General features: G+C 43.7%; 1 protein-coding gene across 1 annotated transcript; it reads right to left on the bottom strand.

The window, feature by feature from the left end:
• Positions 1 to 1032: 1032 nt before the first annotated feature.
• On the bottom strand, positions 1033 to 15275 carry WSB1 (WD repeat and SOCS box containing 1). The gene is made up of 9 exons (XM_060259530.1): positions 15128 to 15275; positions 13521 to 13689; positions 12450 to 12718; positions 10220 to 10351; positions 9684 to 9784; positions 6745 to 6917; positions 5477 to 5590; positions 3097 to 3204; positions 1033 to 2116 (listed from the first exon to the last, which is right to left on the bottom strand). Exons 1-9 carry the CDS (start codon positions 15165 to 15167, stop codon positions 1957 to 1959), a joined length of 1266 nt encoding a protein of 421 aa, XP_060115513.1. The 5' UTR covers positions 15168 to 15275; the 3' UTR covers positions 1033 to 1956.
• Positions 15276 to 16491: the final 1216 nt, after the last annotated feature.

Raw genomic sequence — 16491 nt, 5'->3', positions numbered from 1 at the left:
ACTGATTCTGCCCTTGGAAGTCTCCATCTAATTGCAGCTGCTTAATAAAACTCAGCATTGGCTGTTTGCCAGCAGAAAGACAGCTTGGAAAACCTGCACACATCAGGACCATGGAGGTCCTTTTGCAAGCAGAATAGCTTTGTTACTGAGTCAACGGCTATTTTGTGATTACAGCTTCCAGTGCCTGTTCTTTCTCTCCATTGGAAGGAGTCCAAAGGGATTACACTGAATGCTGCTCTGCAGGCAGAGTATTGTTTTCATCTTGGCAGAAGAAAGTTTCTTTGGCAGGAGAGATGCTACAAATTCACAGCTCTGCAAACACATTCTCCTTCTACAGAGCCAGCCCCAGCCCAAGGGATACACGCACAATTCAGTCTTCCAGACCTCCATTTTAATAGTATAGGAACAGGAAATAATCGTATGACGCACTTGCCACGCATGATCCAACTAGCCTGTTTTACCCAACAAGGGAAAGGCCAGTGAGTTGTTGATCATGAGACAAAAACAGAGGGGTAGAGGGGCATTCGCCTCCATCAGGCACTCCTGCCTCTGGGTGCAGCTTGGGAGCAGAGGCAGGGCAGAGCAGGGCGAGATAATGGACTTCACTGGAGAGTGCAGGAGCCAGTCATAGGAAAGGGAAGGAACGTGGCAGCACAACCCTGTCCCTCTTTCCACTGAGGCCCTGGGAGCACTCCTTGGGGATTGGACTAGATGGAGGGAAGCAGCCGGTCTGGGTCTGGGCATTGCCTTATTCAACACAGCACTTATTTCAGATTTTTCAGGAGCTCTATGTCTGCAAAGACTGCATCCAGGCAAACAACGCAGGACCCAGGTGAGAATGGATTCTTTGCAGAAGTAGATATGGGTACATAACTAGCAAAGTCTTCTGTGGACTGCTAATTTGTTAAGTGGTTTGCAACAACAAGTTACACACCACACTATTATCAATTATTCCACTTTTCCTCCCCTTCTTCCAAGCTGTATTAAATTTTCCAAGAATGCAGCTTGCAAAATAACCAGTACACCAACACCTTTTTGTACATTTATTTAATATAAAAGGTTCAATATATATAATCAGGCATTTAAGCAATGCATACATTCTTTGTATCTGCAAGAACAGATAAACAGAAGGCGAAAGCGAAATGGGAACGCCTCATCTTTGGTAGTTTACCTAGCATCAACCCTTGCAATGGCAAAGAGTTACAGAATACTTAAAATAGCCTAGGTTTGTTAGATGTTCACATATTAAAGAAGTTTGTCAGGCAGGAATACAGTGGCTGGATTTCAAAGGTGTTGAAAACTTTTCCTTTAAAAATCCCACAAGATAAAAACTTAACCTTTCACACTGCTGCAAAGTTAAGGCCTTCTTGAAGATAATGTGCCTGCTTCTTAAATCAATGTACAAGTCCTGTGCTCCCCCCGCCCCTTTCAACTCACTTGCCCTTTCCTTACACTCTGTGGGCCAATCAGTCCTGCAGACGCAGTAAGATGTCTGCACAGAGGCCAGTATTTTCAAGCTCAGCGCTGAAGCAACCAAGCTTTGTCAACATCAGCCCAAGTGTCTCTCTCCTGCTTCCAGAGCTGTCATTCCACTTTACAAAGCACCATATAGTGTCTGGAGGCTCCAGAGACACAATATATACACACACACAACACTATATACTACATCAGAAAAAGCATTCACAAAAGTTACACATAGACAGCACAGGGTAGCTTATGTCTAATTATGTACAGGTGTTTCACAGTTGGCAAGTTAAAAAAGTTGTCTCAATACTTCTACCTCTTCCTTTTCTATAAATAACTTCTTTAAAATCTCCACATGGAGAGAGTTCAGGACCTTTTTTTGATTTTTTTAAAATGAAAAAATTATCAAATACAGTTCAAAGCCTGTGATGTTCTAAAGCACAAAGGCTATGGAGAGTTTGGTATCAGATTCAGATGCCACCCCTTTCCTTTCTAAGAACGGTAGGAAAGAAAAGCCACCACTGTGGAAGGAATGGGCAAGGCCTCGACGTGACTGGTGGGCATCACTCTCCTGATCGCCATGCGACACAAGTGCTGGAGGCTGGAGACATGCCTGGGAGTGGCCCAGAAGTACACACTTCCCTCTTGCGTTCTGCACACAAAGTAAACAAAAACACACAGAATGATAAACATTTTGAGCACAGAGCGACTCACGTGTCCCGTCCTTACAAGTTAATTAGTTTGTTTCATTTCATTCTGCATTGCTTTGATGCTCCTTCCATTCTGCTGTTGTAGGTCAAAAATATCTCATGTTATCTAAGTGAACCAATTTCTCTTTTGACGGCACCTTGTTTTATGCCAGATGTTTGCAACATTTTCTTCCCCTTTTTTCTGAGTATTTAGCCAAGTTCAATAGATGTACACTTCTACCCATCTGAGGAAGTGAACTCTGACCCACAAAAGTTTAAATGAAAATACATCTTGTTAGGTTTTGAGGTGCTACTAGACTCCTGGGTAATTCATCTCAAGCAAAGTGGATGAACAGGGCTGCTGCCCTGGATTGCCATCTTCCCACTGACCAATGGACGTCCCACAGCACCTTCTGTCCCCGCCAAAGAGCTTGGAACTGGCACCACAAGGTCATCAGCTGCCTGGGCTCAAGCAGGCAGTGGAGCTACTAGGAGGGGTCCTTGCCAAGCAGTGACCCCAACCAGCTTAGCTGGCCAGCTGTTTGCCTTCTCATAAGGCACCCTTGGCATCTCCTCTTCTACTGTTCAGAATGGTGGGCAGAAAAGGAAGTACTTGGGCTAAGATAAAGATCACTGTGTTTTGTTTTTTTAAATCAGAAAAGAAATCTTAACATGTTCCTGGTTTGTTTCACCTTGCCATTTGCTAATTCATATATTTTGCATACATTGCTACTGGTAAAACAAAACTGCAGTATTTTGGTCCACAGTTATGCCCCAATTAATTCTCCATAACCTACTTTGGGGGCTCTTTTATGCTAAAAAACAGCACATGAATTACTAGCTGTGTCCTTGGAAGCTCAACAGAACTGTATTGGAGAGGATGCCTAAACTGGAGCTCCCAACTAAAACACTGTTTAAAAACAGGAAAGAAACCACCACTTACCCAGCAGCTAAAACACTCCCATCAGTAGAGAAGGCACAGCAAAGTCCATTGCTTAACGGTGCAACTTGCACAGGATAATCTTCATCGATTCTCCAGAATCGCACCATCCTGCGGGAACAGAACCTGCACGTTAAGCTGCTTGCTGCTCATGCTGCCCTACCCTTTCTATCACCAAATCCACATTTCATTCTAACTGGAATAACCACAACAGTTGTCAGCTTGTACAATACCCTGGTCAACTAAGGGGGCTTACAAAGTAGATCAACCTCTGACATTCTCTCCAGAAAGCCTATTCTGGATTCTCCCTCTTTCGAGGACCAGGTGGGCAGGGAGATCACAGACAGGTTCTTTTTTGTGGTGGAACTCCAACTGTGAAGCCCAGAACTGTTGTTCTCCTTCCAGGCTTTTGTTTTGTTTGCCATCTTTATCATTTTATAAAGATGTTAAGTTAGGTTCAAAGTTCCTCAACATTGAACAAGAGAATATTTTAAATAATCAATAAAGCAAATCAATATTTTGAATCAGTAGAGCAAAGCAAATCTTTTGGCTGAAACAGCTCATCCAAAGCTTTAATTTAATGTAACGTAAGGGGGAAGCAGGAAGTTTTCAACTGTGGTCTGACTGGTACAACATGGGGTCAAACTGGACACTGGACCCACGAACATCCTTGTGTCTAATTGGCCCACAGTGCACCAGGGCTCAGCAGGGACCCCAAGTCCAAGACAGCCATGCAGCAGTAACAAAACCATCCCTGCCTTACAAAGACTCAGGAATAATAACTGAATAATAACTGAAAAGTACTTCAACTTGGCAAATGAAAGCATTTCCTAACTGCAAGTATGGATGAAATAAATTAATGGAAAATAAAAAGTTCTGGCAGTCTGTGTGCATCTCACAACCAAGGTTTATAAAGCCACGCATGGTATACAAGAAACAGATAAATACTCCTCCTTCTACCACACCAGAATGCAGGCACACCCAGTGAAACTGACTAGCAACAGCAGCAGGACAAGCAATTAGCTTATGAATCAGCCACAAGATGCACTAATGGGCACTAACTAAGATGGCTTTAAAAAACAGGACTGACAAAAACCAAAGGAGGAAAGGTTAATTAAAGGCTGTTAGGGTGGCTAAGGGATGTTGTTGTGCTGCAAAGTGGTACACCTCAACACCAGCTGCTGGAGCAAAGCAAGGGGGACAAAACATGCAGAGACTAAGTTCTTAAACCTAAGCCACTAAGCCCCAGCCCTCTCACTGCCATGGAATTCTTCAGAGGAGAAACAAGGATGAGGCAAACACAATTCCTTTCTACCAGTTTATGAAAAGCCAGCTTTAACTGAAGCCTAGAGCCTGTCTTTTAAAAACAGAGTCAGGTCTCTGAGAACCATGCCGCAAGCTCCTCAGCAAAAGGTACGCCTTTCTCATGACTTGTGACAGGATGCATTTCACAAAATCAACAGCTGCTTGTACCTCAGCTAGAATGCCTCAAGTTCAATCACTGGATTGCCCAGCAATGCAACATTGTGTAGGCCAGCTCCCTAGATCAAGGGCTGCTGGGAGTTGAGGTCAAAGAACTCCACTCATGGATGTCAGATGAAGTCAACTGTGACTTCTGCTTGGGAACAGCTCACCAGCCAAACCATGCCAGAACTGCAAGAGCCTTTATTACAACAACTCATCAACCTACCTGTGAAAGCAGTGGTACATACACAACAATGTTATGTGGCTCAAAATGGACCGAGGCCACAGTGGACACCAACAGATTACAACTAGAAACCAGAGACCCTGCTGTATGTTGGCATCAAGTTGTCAGCAATGATTATTACTCAATAAATGTTAAGGAAAAAATCTCTCTACCCAAGACACTGGACAACTGCCACCAGTCTGACTGAACAAGGGGGTCACAGTGGTCTGATTTAGTACAGGAAATGTTCCTTGCAGTGACATATGCACATTTTACAATTAAGAGATAAATTAGTATTTCTGATAAAGGCCCCAGAATACTTGCAACTCCTTTTAATCAAAACTTTGGCCTATTTACTGATAGTCCATCTTTTTCACAGACCCACAAGGATTACAGAATTTGAAAAAAAAAATGCAGAAGCTAGATGATACTTACAAACAGTGTAGTAAATCCTATTTCCTTTAGGAAACCCTGCCCTCCCCAACAAATCCATAGTTAATATAAACCCCCCCATTTCTGGCATTCCTTGTAGGTCTCCCATCCAAATACTAGCCAGAGCTCGTCGACTAGAACCCTACTCCCAACTAATCCCTTTCCCTCATCTGTTTATTAAAACAATTGTTGTTGGGCATTTGAAGAGATACCCACTTATTTTTTCCTACCAGCAAGACCCAGAAGACCCTTAACCATACATACTTATCATCGGCAACAGATGCAATGTGAAGCCCATCGTGGCTAAAAGATACAGCTCTGACCCATCGGTCATTTGCTCCCCCAGCAAATATCGGAGAAGGTGCAGGAAACAGGTGCCTGAGGATAAAAAGAACATCGTCACTTTACAGAACTGCTACAAGCATTTTCTTTTCGTTTAATCATTAGCTAAGCAAAAATCAGACTGAGCTACCAAGAACACAGAGAGAGGCATGCAGAACTCTATCTCCATAAACTGTCAGAGTTACAGTCTGACATTTATAAGCACATGGCACTGCCACATAGGTCAGTGTAAATGCCTTGCATGCAGAAGCCCCCACGCTGAAGCCCTAGGAATTCAGAAAAGCATGACATAGCTGTTAAGGGGCCAGACAGGGTTGTGAGGACAAAATAGAGGAGAGGAGAATGATGTAAGCTACCCTGAACTTCTTGAATGAAGTACATGACAGGCTTGGAAATGAGCCCACAATAGACATACAAGCCCAGTAGTCCTAGTACACTACTTCAAAGCCTAGCTGTAGAAGATCAATTTTTTTCCCTTAAGAAGACTGCAGGTAGCTGGGTCAGAGAAGGGCTCCTGAAATGCCCTGCTCCCACATAGCACACAACACTCTTAAAGGGACACAAAACAAACAAAATCAAAACCACCCTGAGGAAAAAATCTAGTTATATAGTTGTACCGCAATGTTTTCATATATTTCAAAAGGAAATTTCTATAAACCATATTCTCTTAACAAACAGTAATAAATATACAGAACTTCAAAGTGCCTCTCAAAGTCTAAGAAAATCCTGAAAGTCTAGTGTAACAATGTGGTTGGGACAGTGGGCTAGTTCTCCAAGCCATTTCCAAAACTCCTCATCAGCAAACCATATCCTCACACTTAATAGTCCACAGGAGTTTTATTTCACAATCACAATTGTTCTGTTGGGAGTTATTTCTAAGAAGCCAGTTGTGTTAGTTCGCTAAAGTCGCAACCAGCAACACAAACTTCTTAAGTAATCAGCTGTACCCAGATAATTTTATTTTTATCAGATTTCTATCCCACCCTCCCCTAACGGGCTCAGGGCAGCTGTCCTCCCAGTCAGAACAATGCAGGTCTTCCAGTCCCAACCAGAATGATTTCTCTCAACTTGAAGGTGACGATGCATCACTGAAGAGAAGCCTCATGGAGGTCAAACTCCAGAACTGCTCCACCCCCTGGCCTTGATCCTGACCCAGGTATACATGTGCCCATTCACATTCAATGACTCACCCAAACTCCATCAAAACGACTCCAATATAGGGATCCCAGACACAAATGCGAGTGTCATATGATGCAGTAGCCAGCAAAGCTCCATCAGGAGAGAACTCACAAGCTACAACATCATTGTGATGGCCTTCCAGTTTCCGGATGAGGGCGTATTTATCCATATCCCAAAGCAACACCTGCAATTAAAAAAGGGAATGTTATATCTCTGCTCGTGCACACTAAACAGCCTTTCAAGCAGCCTTCCCCTCCCACCACAAACTTTGGTACTTGGTCTTATTTAGTCTTATTTAGAAATACAGTTAAAGCCAAGCATTAAGAATTACTACAATTAAGATATATATGCTCAGTGTCATACTTGATTTAAATTATAATAAAGCATACATGCAAATGCTAACTTGTTAAGTGTTAAATTTTACAAAATAAGCCAATATATGAAGACAATGTCAATGGGATTTTAACCATGTAATCTATGAGCCCCCTCTATTAATTTTAGTTATTTTTAACTACAAATATAAAAGAAATAGGGTTAAATATATTACATTTGCCCATCGGTTTTTTTGCCAATTATCTACCAAATTTTAAAGAAATATACAGACAGAAAAAAATTGTAAGGTTAACATATTGTTACTCCCGTGGCATCCCCTGTGAGTTTAAGATCACTTGTTTACAATAGGCTTGGATCGCCGTCAGCCTAGGAAGAGAAACAGATACTGCAAGCAAAGAAGAATTGTCACAGCCAAATGACAAGTCTTTGGCAAAAACAGAAACTAAATCATGTTACTAAAATTTTACACTTTTTAACTTAATTCTACATACATAAATAATATATATACACACACATATAAACATTACATTAATTTACCAGGGTTTTAACATAAAAGTCTTAGTAAATCAGCCAATTTACAAATGCAGGCATGGCTTCAGCACAATTCACATGCAGCCGTACACTTTAAACGATACTGCATTGGTTTAAAGCATGTGCAAGAAAATGAACATTCCACTAAATGTGTGTCACAGTATCAGCAAAGCTTTATAGATTATAAAAAACTGGTTTGCACTTTAAGTGCCTTTCTGGCATAGAATTCTAAGCATTTAAGTTTTAAAATATTATAAGCCACCCTGAGCCTCAACAATAAGCAGAGCTGTTAGATATACATTTTTAAAAAGACTCTGCAAACATGATGTGTAAAACAACTTAGGATTTCACCAGAGCAGTATTAGTGGCTTCCCTTAACTGTAACAAAATTCTGTTAAAGTCAGTTATATAGTCTGACTTGGCTCAGCTTGTTAAAAAGACTCCAGCATTCCATATGAATGAACAGTATATGTTATTTAAAAGGAGTCAATGAGATTTCACTAATGTGAAAATAAAAAAGAAAAGAAAGGAAAAAAGCAGAAAGTGGACATCAACCAGCACCTGCGTACGTACAGTACACCCTGCAGCCGAACGCAAGGGTTACTTCGTCCTATGGTAAAGCTCGCCCCCAGCCTGGTAGCCAGAGATGCCACTCTTTCTGCCCAGCTAAACACCATTGTGCGCTTGTGTGAGTGGTGTCAGCTTACCCTCAATCACACCAATATTGCTGCCACCACCTGTGACAGGGAAAGCAAGAAGCTTATGGAAAACACACAGCCTAAAAGAGCAATGCATACATCCATATCTGTTCTATTTTGCAAAGGATTTCACTGATATTTCTCCTTCTCATCTACATCTCCCCCCTAAACCTGGCAATATTTTTTTTAAAACCAAATTAACTCTAATAGCTCCTTTTATGGTAATGCTCACTGCTAGCCCCCAGAGGATGGACAACTTGTTGAGCACTGAAGGCCACCTCAGGATAAGGACAGCAGTAAGGGCAAGGCAGTTTTTTTGTACAGTTTTCCCCCCATGAACGAGGGTTGGGCATTTAAGCCACGATACACAGATTTGCCACTTTGTCCTCAAATGTTAAAAAAGAAAAGTTGGAGCCAATTCTTTGTGTGGGGAGGGGAGAACTAGATACAGAAATCTGGCAATGTTTGTTTAATCTCCATCCCTCACCTATGATACGTCAGCAATTCCATCATTACAGTTTCAGGTACCATTGTAACCGTGACAACTAGAAACTTTCTCCTTCAAAATGTTTACAATTCTAAAAGAACTCAACTCCACACAAATATGCCTCAGCGAATACAAGTTGCCCACCCTTATATTACCCCTAACTGGAGTTCAGTACTATACCAAAAAGATGCAAGTCAATCTTATACACGTTGAGTCAGAAATAAACCCCACTGATTTCAAAGCCAACTTATCTCTAAGCATGCAAAGGACTGCAGTCTTAAAATTAACTGGCTTCCCTCCCACTTCTTTACACCTTACTGTGACTATCAGCTTACTTTAATGGCGCAGCTTTCACCTGCATAGCAGGGCACAGAATGCAATTCTACACAAGTCCAACAGGATGCTGCTCTTCTTTCTAGAGATTTTACACTCAAGGGCTGCTTTGTAACTCTTGATTGATCCAAGAGTGGCATTTTACATAACGTTTACCAGCCCACAGAACTGATTTCGAAAAATGAAATTTTTGAAGTGCACATGGCAAGAAAACATGAAAAAAGTCAGGAGCCACAAAGTAGTACCACAACACCTCCCTTCAAAACATTATTGCTTGCTTTAATATTCAAAAGTAATTGAACAGATGGAGATATGCACAACCATTTTGTATCAACGGATTCATTCAAGTTCTTGAAACTGAAAAGCAGCACAAGGCTCAGATCAGGGACTGACAACTGAACAAGGCTTTATGCTAATTTACTGTCATCTTTTCTTCATCATGCAATTTCCTTGCATCATCACCACCATAACAGCGTGACACTGAGCACAAGCTGGCTATTATTTTAAGATTCCAAATGATTCTGTTCAGTAATATGCCAGGCAGAGAACATGAAACTTTGATACCTACTGTTTTACTGGCGCCCACCGAGCAGAGAATGGAAGAGTCTGGAGAAAAAGCACAGCTATAAACCCAGTTTGGGTGTCCTCTTAATACTTTCGTCATATTTCCTAGGAGGAGGAAATAAAGAGAGTGACAGGTCAGATTGACAAGTAAGAGCACTGCTGATGCTATCAAGCAGTACAAAAGGGAATTGCTGCCTATCCTAACCTTGCTTGGAAACAAAGGTTTGTTAGGCAAGAATAAGCAAACATGCATCATCGAGATGGAAAACGATGGGGACAAAAATCAAAGAATTCGTGCAGCTGTTTTGGTAAGTGACTTGATGCCTTGGGAGCCTAAAGCGTGAAAAGGCCCATCTTAAAACATACGGGTGAATCAGGGCTTGCATATAGATGAATGGATAAGAAAAACCAGGATCTGCGATGCTTCTCTGCACACTCTATTTGAACTTGCAATATGAAACAGTTAACAAGAAAATAAACCCTGGAGTGTCCTTTCACAGGCCCACTGGTTCCACCACAAAGCCTGAGACAATTACTTACCATCATCTTTTAGGTCCCACACTCTCAGTGTTTTGTCTCTTGAGGCAGACACTAGTATGAGACTCCCATCAGGGGCAAAAGTTAAATCTCTGACAACTTCAGTATGGTCCATTAAGTTAAGGAGGAGCTTCCCTGTTGGATGAACACATTCCAAAATTAAATCTTGCCATCAAGTGAAGAGTAGCAATCATCACATCCTTGCACATTCCTGCAAGACAATATTATTTCAGCTAGCTTTTAAATGAAACTGCCAAAATATTAGCTCTAAATGGATGTCTAAGAACACTGAATGGCATCTGTAAGTAATTAGCACCAAACTGTTTTAATTTAATGTTTCATTTAATTATTTTATTGTGACTATTATGTATTGTGAGCCGCCCTGAGCCTGCTTCGGCGGGGAGGGCGGGATATAAATCAACTAAACTAAACTTGTTTGGATGGGGAAGTACTTTGTCGATGCGATATCAATCAGAAGCCTTGAAAAAGTAGCTGCCAGTTAGTACTGCAATTCTCCCCATGAAATATTACTAGCAAGACCTTTTTATCCTATTTATAAAAAGGTAAAGCACCAGTTGTTTCAGACTCTGGGGTGACACTGCTTTCACAACATTTTCATGGCAGACTTTTTACGGGGTGGTTTGCCATTGCCTTCCCCAGTCATCTACACTTTCCCCCAGCAAGCTGGGTACTCATTTTACCGACCTTGGAAGGCTGAGTCAACCTCGAGCCTGCTACTTGAACCCAGCTTCCGCTGGAATCGAACTCAGGTTGTGAGCAGAGCTTAGGACTGCAGTACTGCAGCTTTACCACTCTGCGCCACGGGGCTCTTCTATTTATACCATCATCTTAAAGACCAGATTCTCCCACACAAATCTGCTGACTCACCAATATCACCTTCTGAAACACTGCTTTGGGCTCCCCTGCCAGAATTAAAAATAGGGCTCTTTCAGTAGGGGTACTGAGAATGCAGAGCACCCTTCCTAGGAAGGCCTGGAGTCAATGCTCAGCCATGAAGTTCACTGGGTGCCTTTGGCTCAGCAAATCTACCACACCTACAGGGTTATTTCAATATAGTGGACAAGGAAAGAACCACATTCATTGCTCTAAGCTCCTTGGAAGGAAGGTGAGATAAAATGTAATGCATCCAGGTGCTAATATGTCTTGCAGGTTTAGTTTTTTTCTATTCTGAGACAGTGGTTTCTCTTTTGTGAGTCACCGCATGGATCCAGAGAGATCAAAAGGCAGGCTATAAATACCCTACAAGCATATAGATGGATTGGGAAACCAATTAATTACACATGCATATTACAAAATAAAAATAACACTGTTTACTTAAACCTTGGATCCTGAACTAAAGTCAAGGCTTTCTCTCCTGGACATCCTTTTACACAAAGTGCCAAGGTAAAAGCTTTCCTATAAGCAGCACAAAGATTTTGAAACCAAAGGAATTTCTGGCAATTTACTCAATTATTTAAGCCTTAACCCACTGCAATGCTGCTAGAGCTTCAGTTCCAAGGAACCTGGGATCAATTTTCACCCAGTCTAGAAGAAACTGGGTGAAACTACAGCTGCAAATATGCTCTTCAGAAATCCAAACCATTTGCTTCAACACGGGTCATTCTATGACTCTTATTAGCATAAAGGACATCCACAAAAATGTGAATGAGGCACAGGTCAGGGTAAAACCACTGCCCAATACAATAAGGTAACAACCAGTGCAGCGCAGTGGTTAGAGCGCTGGACTAGGACCTGGAAGGTAGGATCTGAATTCCATTTTGCCCTGGAAACTCACCAGATACCTCACAAGATGCCTGTTCTCAGGACAACGCAGAGAAGAACAAGGCAATAATCCATTTTGGGGGGGAACAGCAGGATATAAATGCAAAAACAATAAAATAAAAAGTATGGCAGGACAACACTGAAGGTCCAGCATTCCACTTCCAACAGAAGATACCCAGATGCTCCCTGGAATCCCACAGGCAGGACATGCAAGGAACAAGCCTTTCACCATTATTTGTCCCTCCCTGCAACTGCCCTTCAGAGGAATACTGCCTCTAGAGATTCTATTTATCTACATAATCGTTCTCCATTAATCTGGTAAAGCACATCTGGCATGAATGGCTCCACGGGCAACAGCACATATTTCAGAAATATGGATCACGTTGCTGTTCTAAACTTTTTAGAGTGAAAAGTGAATGAACGTTTCCTCCAGGTAGCTTTTTTTTTTTACCTGTATAGACATCCCATATTTTGATACGCCCATTGGATAAGCCTGTTGCCAACAGAAGCTGGTCTTGTCCAAACTTGAACCGATGCCATTCTATATTCACACAGCGACTTTGTTTTTCAGGCACCGAAGACCCAAACGCAAGACTCCAAACAATGTCACCGCAATCTATTGAGTGCTCACGGGGCTTGGTCTTCTGGTCACCATCGCTGTTCTGTCTTGATAGTCTTGATTGGCTTGCATTTGCAAAATTTTTTACACCATGCACTGAACTGGAAGGAGGAAAAAGGTCTGTGTTTTAGAAGGAACAAGTCTAACATAGGCCTTGAAATGACAGATTCAGTAAGCTGCCTGATATACAACACTCTCTACAGAGGAAGTCAGCTGATTTGTCATGAGTGCTATTTATCCTGCTAATGAAAATAAAAACGGGCCCCCTTTGTGGTCCACAGAAAAGCTAACAAAACCCACACTTTTTACACCAAAGCACTTTTAATAATTTCTCACGAACTTTGTGAAGAACGGAGGGAGGCCTAAATAAAAGGTGGCCCTCTGAGACCCAAGTCCCTAGTTGCTGGGACCAAGCACACCCTCACTGGTGACCATGTACTCAACTTGTTATTGCCGTTTGGCCTTTGCATATGTCAAGGCAGCTTCATTAAGTTTTATACTAATTTGCTGCTCACCTATGTAGAGGCATCTCTCTCTATATATTAACTGTTAACTACCATTTCCTTATACCTGAGGAACTGTGCGTGTACACAAACGCTCATACCTTGAATAAAACGTCATTGGTCTTAAAGGTGCCACTGGACTCTAACTTTGTTTTGCTGTGGAATGACTAAGTATGATAAATGTGGGCAGGGGGAGAAAAGGGGCTTTCCCCATTTATTTTAATGCGTACACCCTTCTGTAAAATTCCAGCTCTGGTCCATGCAACCTTTGCCAGGTTTTTACATTATGCTAATTCCTACACCAAAAAGATCAGCTAATCTGTTGTGCAGAGTCTCAATTAGGAATTCAGACAAATCTTTTAAAATACCAGTTTATTTGTCAGAAAAAGGTAGTACTTACAAGTTATTAAGATACTGAGACCAGGGAACCAGTTTCACTATGCGGTGGCCTTGTGACCAAGCGAAGTAGGAGCCATCTGGGGCAAAGGCGACAGTCCAGTTTTCACGGCCACACTTCTTGTCAAAAGGAGAAACGGGGGCTAGAAGCTCTCCTACTGCACGTGACCTTCCTAAAGAGATTGCACCATTTTTAGTGAGAATGAGGAACAGCTTTACAGTGCAGCTTTATGCTATTGTGTCACTTGTAATTGTGTTGCTAGATCCTATGTGTCCTTACACCGAAACCATAAGAGTGCCTTAAGATTCGCAGTCTTGAATTTCATGTGCTTTGTCAGCAACTGTAAAACTTAAGCGGGGTCAGCTAAACAATGCTAAAAATACTGATAATTTATTTCTTAAGTTCACATTCTCCATTAGGTTTATTCCACTTGTTTTGCACAACATTTATAGCCATCCTAGTCAGACTAAGTAAATGTCCTCCAGAGACAATAATTATTTACTATGAATGCAAGCTTGCTTTCTCCAGTAATAACTAGCCACAGCAAACAAGGAATGCGAATGAGAGGAAATGAGAAGCCACACCTTTACAGAGTAAAGAGGCAGGGTTTCTTGTCTACATTCATATGCGGGGAGGAGTGTACTACTGTAGGATGTGATGTGCCTGCGTGTTATAAGCTCCTAATCTACAATGTTAGCTGCTACACCTACCCCCCATCCCCAAAAGTGAATCTAAATAAATCCAGAAACTGGAAATCTCCTTGTTTGGTAATAACAACTCTTGTCTTTTAAAACCATACTACAATGCCTAGATGGGGGGGGACCCCATCTGTCAGAGCTTAATAGTATGTTTCCCCATCAGGACACCTCTGCAACGCCCCTATGTTTGTTGAGAAACGATTTGCTGGAAATAGGAAAAACGAATTCACCTCCCCTTCCCCCACCAAAAGAGGAAGGAGGTGCAGGAGCCAATAGTGAAGTCTGCTGCCGCACTATGACACAAAAGTGCCACACCAGCTGCCCGACTGTTTAAAACAGCAAATCATCTTGAAACTGTATCTACAAATGAGTTTCAGCAAAAAGCAATCCTCTTTTGCGAGATTCTAAAATTCCTGTGTAGCTGCTTCTGTACAAACTGAAGGGGGAAACTGCAGCGGGTTCCACTGAAATTTGGAAAGAGCAGGGAAGACAGACCACAATTCCAAATAAGCTATTACAGAATCTAATTTTCAACAGGAAACCACGGAGGGGCAGCAACATGGCCGCACGCACCCCCAGCAGCAGCGCCAGGACGGGAGCCACAAGGGCTGCCCGGGGGACACCCGGCTCTTTCCACCCCGTTCCTTTTGAAATCATTTCTACAACCAGCTGCCTTCTGACACCGGCGAGGCGGCCGCTGCAGGCGGGTTGCTCTCCAGAAGCGACACCTGAACCGCCCGCTTTGTTCTCCTCCGCGCCTTCGAACAAGGCCTCGCCCGGGGGGGAGAGCCGGCTGCCCTCTTGCGCAGCTCACTACTCGAGCGCATCCCGCAGCCGCCACCCCGCCCCCTCCTCACGCAGGTCCCGCCAAAAAGCCCGCGAGGGGGCCGCCCCGCCCCCAGCCCCGCTCACCGATGAGCTTCTCGTTGACCGTCGGGGGAAAGCTGGCCATCGACGGAGCCGCCCTCAGACCGGCTCTGGACAACAACGAGCGGGAAAGGGAAAGAGGCGGGCGGGCGGGCGGGCGACCGAAGGACAGCAGCAGAGCGCGAGAGCGTTGTGACACAAAATGGCCGCCGCGGGACGGCTTATAAGGGAGGGGCGGGGAGGGGCGGGGCCGGCCTGCTCCGCTCCGGGGTTTCCCCGCCGCCCTCTCCGCTCCCGCCGGTCCTCGCCTGCCTCCCCTTTACGCGGCTGTGAGACAGCCCGACTGCAACGGGTCGGATTGCCCTTGGGAGATACCATTTTGCAGAAGAGGGTACCTTCCACAGCGCAGCAGCCGAAAACGAGCTCCCCTCTGAAATGCCAGGGCTCCTCTGCCGGGTCCGGCCGCCTCAGCTGACGCGGGGAGGAAAAGATGCGTCCGTCAGTCTGCCTGCGGTTGTTGGCGGCAGGACTGAAACGAAATAACGCCTGTGCAGCACTCGGGGGACTTAGGGGAGCCAATTTAAAAAAGACAAATATATAAATTGGAAGAATAATGCAAAGGAGTTTATAAACTTTATCATGTTGGCCCGCCTAAACTACCCAGTCAGGATAACAAGGTTGCCAACTCCAGGTTGAGAACTTCCTGGAGAGTTGGAGGTGGGGCCTGGGAAGGGCAAGGGGGAGGCCGCAGAACCCCCCTCCGCAGCAGCCGCTTTCTCCAGGGCAGGATCTCTGTATGGAGACCAGTCGCCAGTTCAGGAGATCTCCAGATTCCACCTGGAGGTTTGGCAACACTAGTAGCTATCAAGTACCTTTTTCATTGCAAACTTTAAGTATTGGAACTTTAAACAAGAAGATGATATTGGATTTATATCCCACCCTTCAGTCTGCATTTCAGAGTCTCAGAGCTGCTCACAATCTCCTTTCCCTTCCTCCCCCACAACAGACACCCTGTGAGGTGGGTGGGGCTGAAAGAGCTCTCACAGAAGCTACCCTTTCAAGGACAGTGACTTAGAGCAACTTACAATCTCCTATATCTTCTCCCCCCACAACAGACACCCTGTGAGGTGGGTGGGGCTGAGAGAGCTCTCACAGAAGCTACCCTTTCAAGGACAGAGTCTCAGAGTGGCCTACAATCCCCTTTCCCTTTCTCCCCCACAACAGACACCCTGTGAGGTGGCTGGGGCTGAGAGAGCTCTCGCAGCAGCTGCCCTTTCAAGGACAACTTTGCCAGAGCTATGGCTGACCCAAGGCCATTGCAGCAGCTGCAAGTGGAGGAGTGGGGAATCAAACCTGGTTCTCCCAGATAAGAGTTAGCGCACTTACATGCAACACCTTTGTTGTTTATT

This window comes from Heteronotia binoei, chromosome 18 (genome assembly GCF_032191835.1).
Source record: "Heteronotia binoei isolate CCM8104 ecotype False Entrance Well chromosome 18, APGP_CSIRO_Hbin_v1, whole genome shotgun sequence".
NCBI classification, from domain to species: domain Eukaryota; kingdom Metazoa; phylum Chordata; class Lepidosauria; order Squamata; family Gekkonidae; genus Heteronotia; species Heteronotia binoei.
Note: the sequence above shows the minus strand (reverse complement) of the source record. Positions and strands in the feature narration are given on the sequence as shown.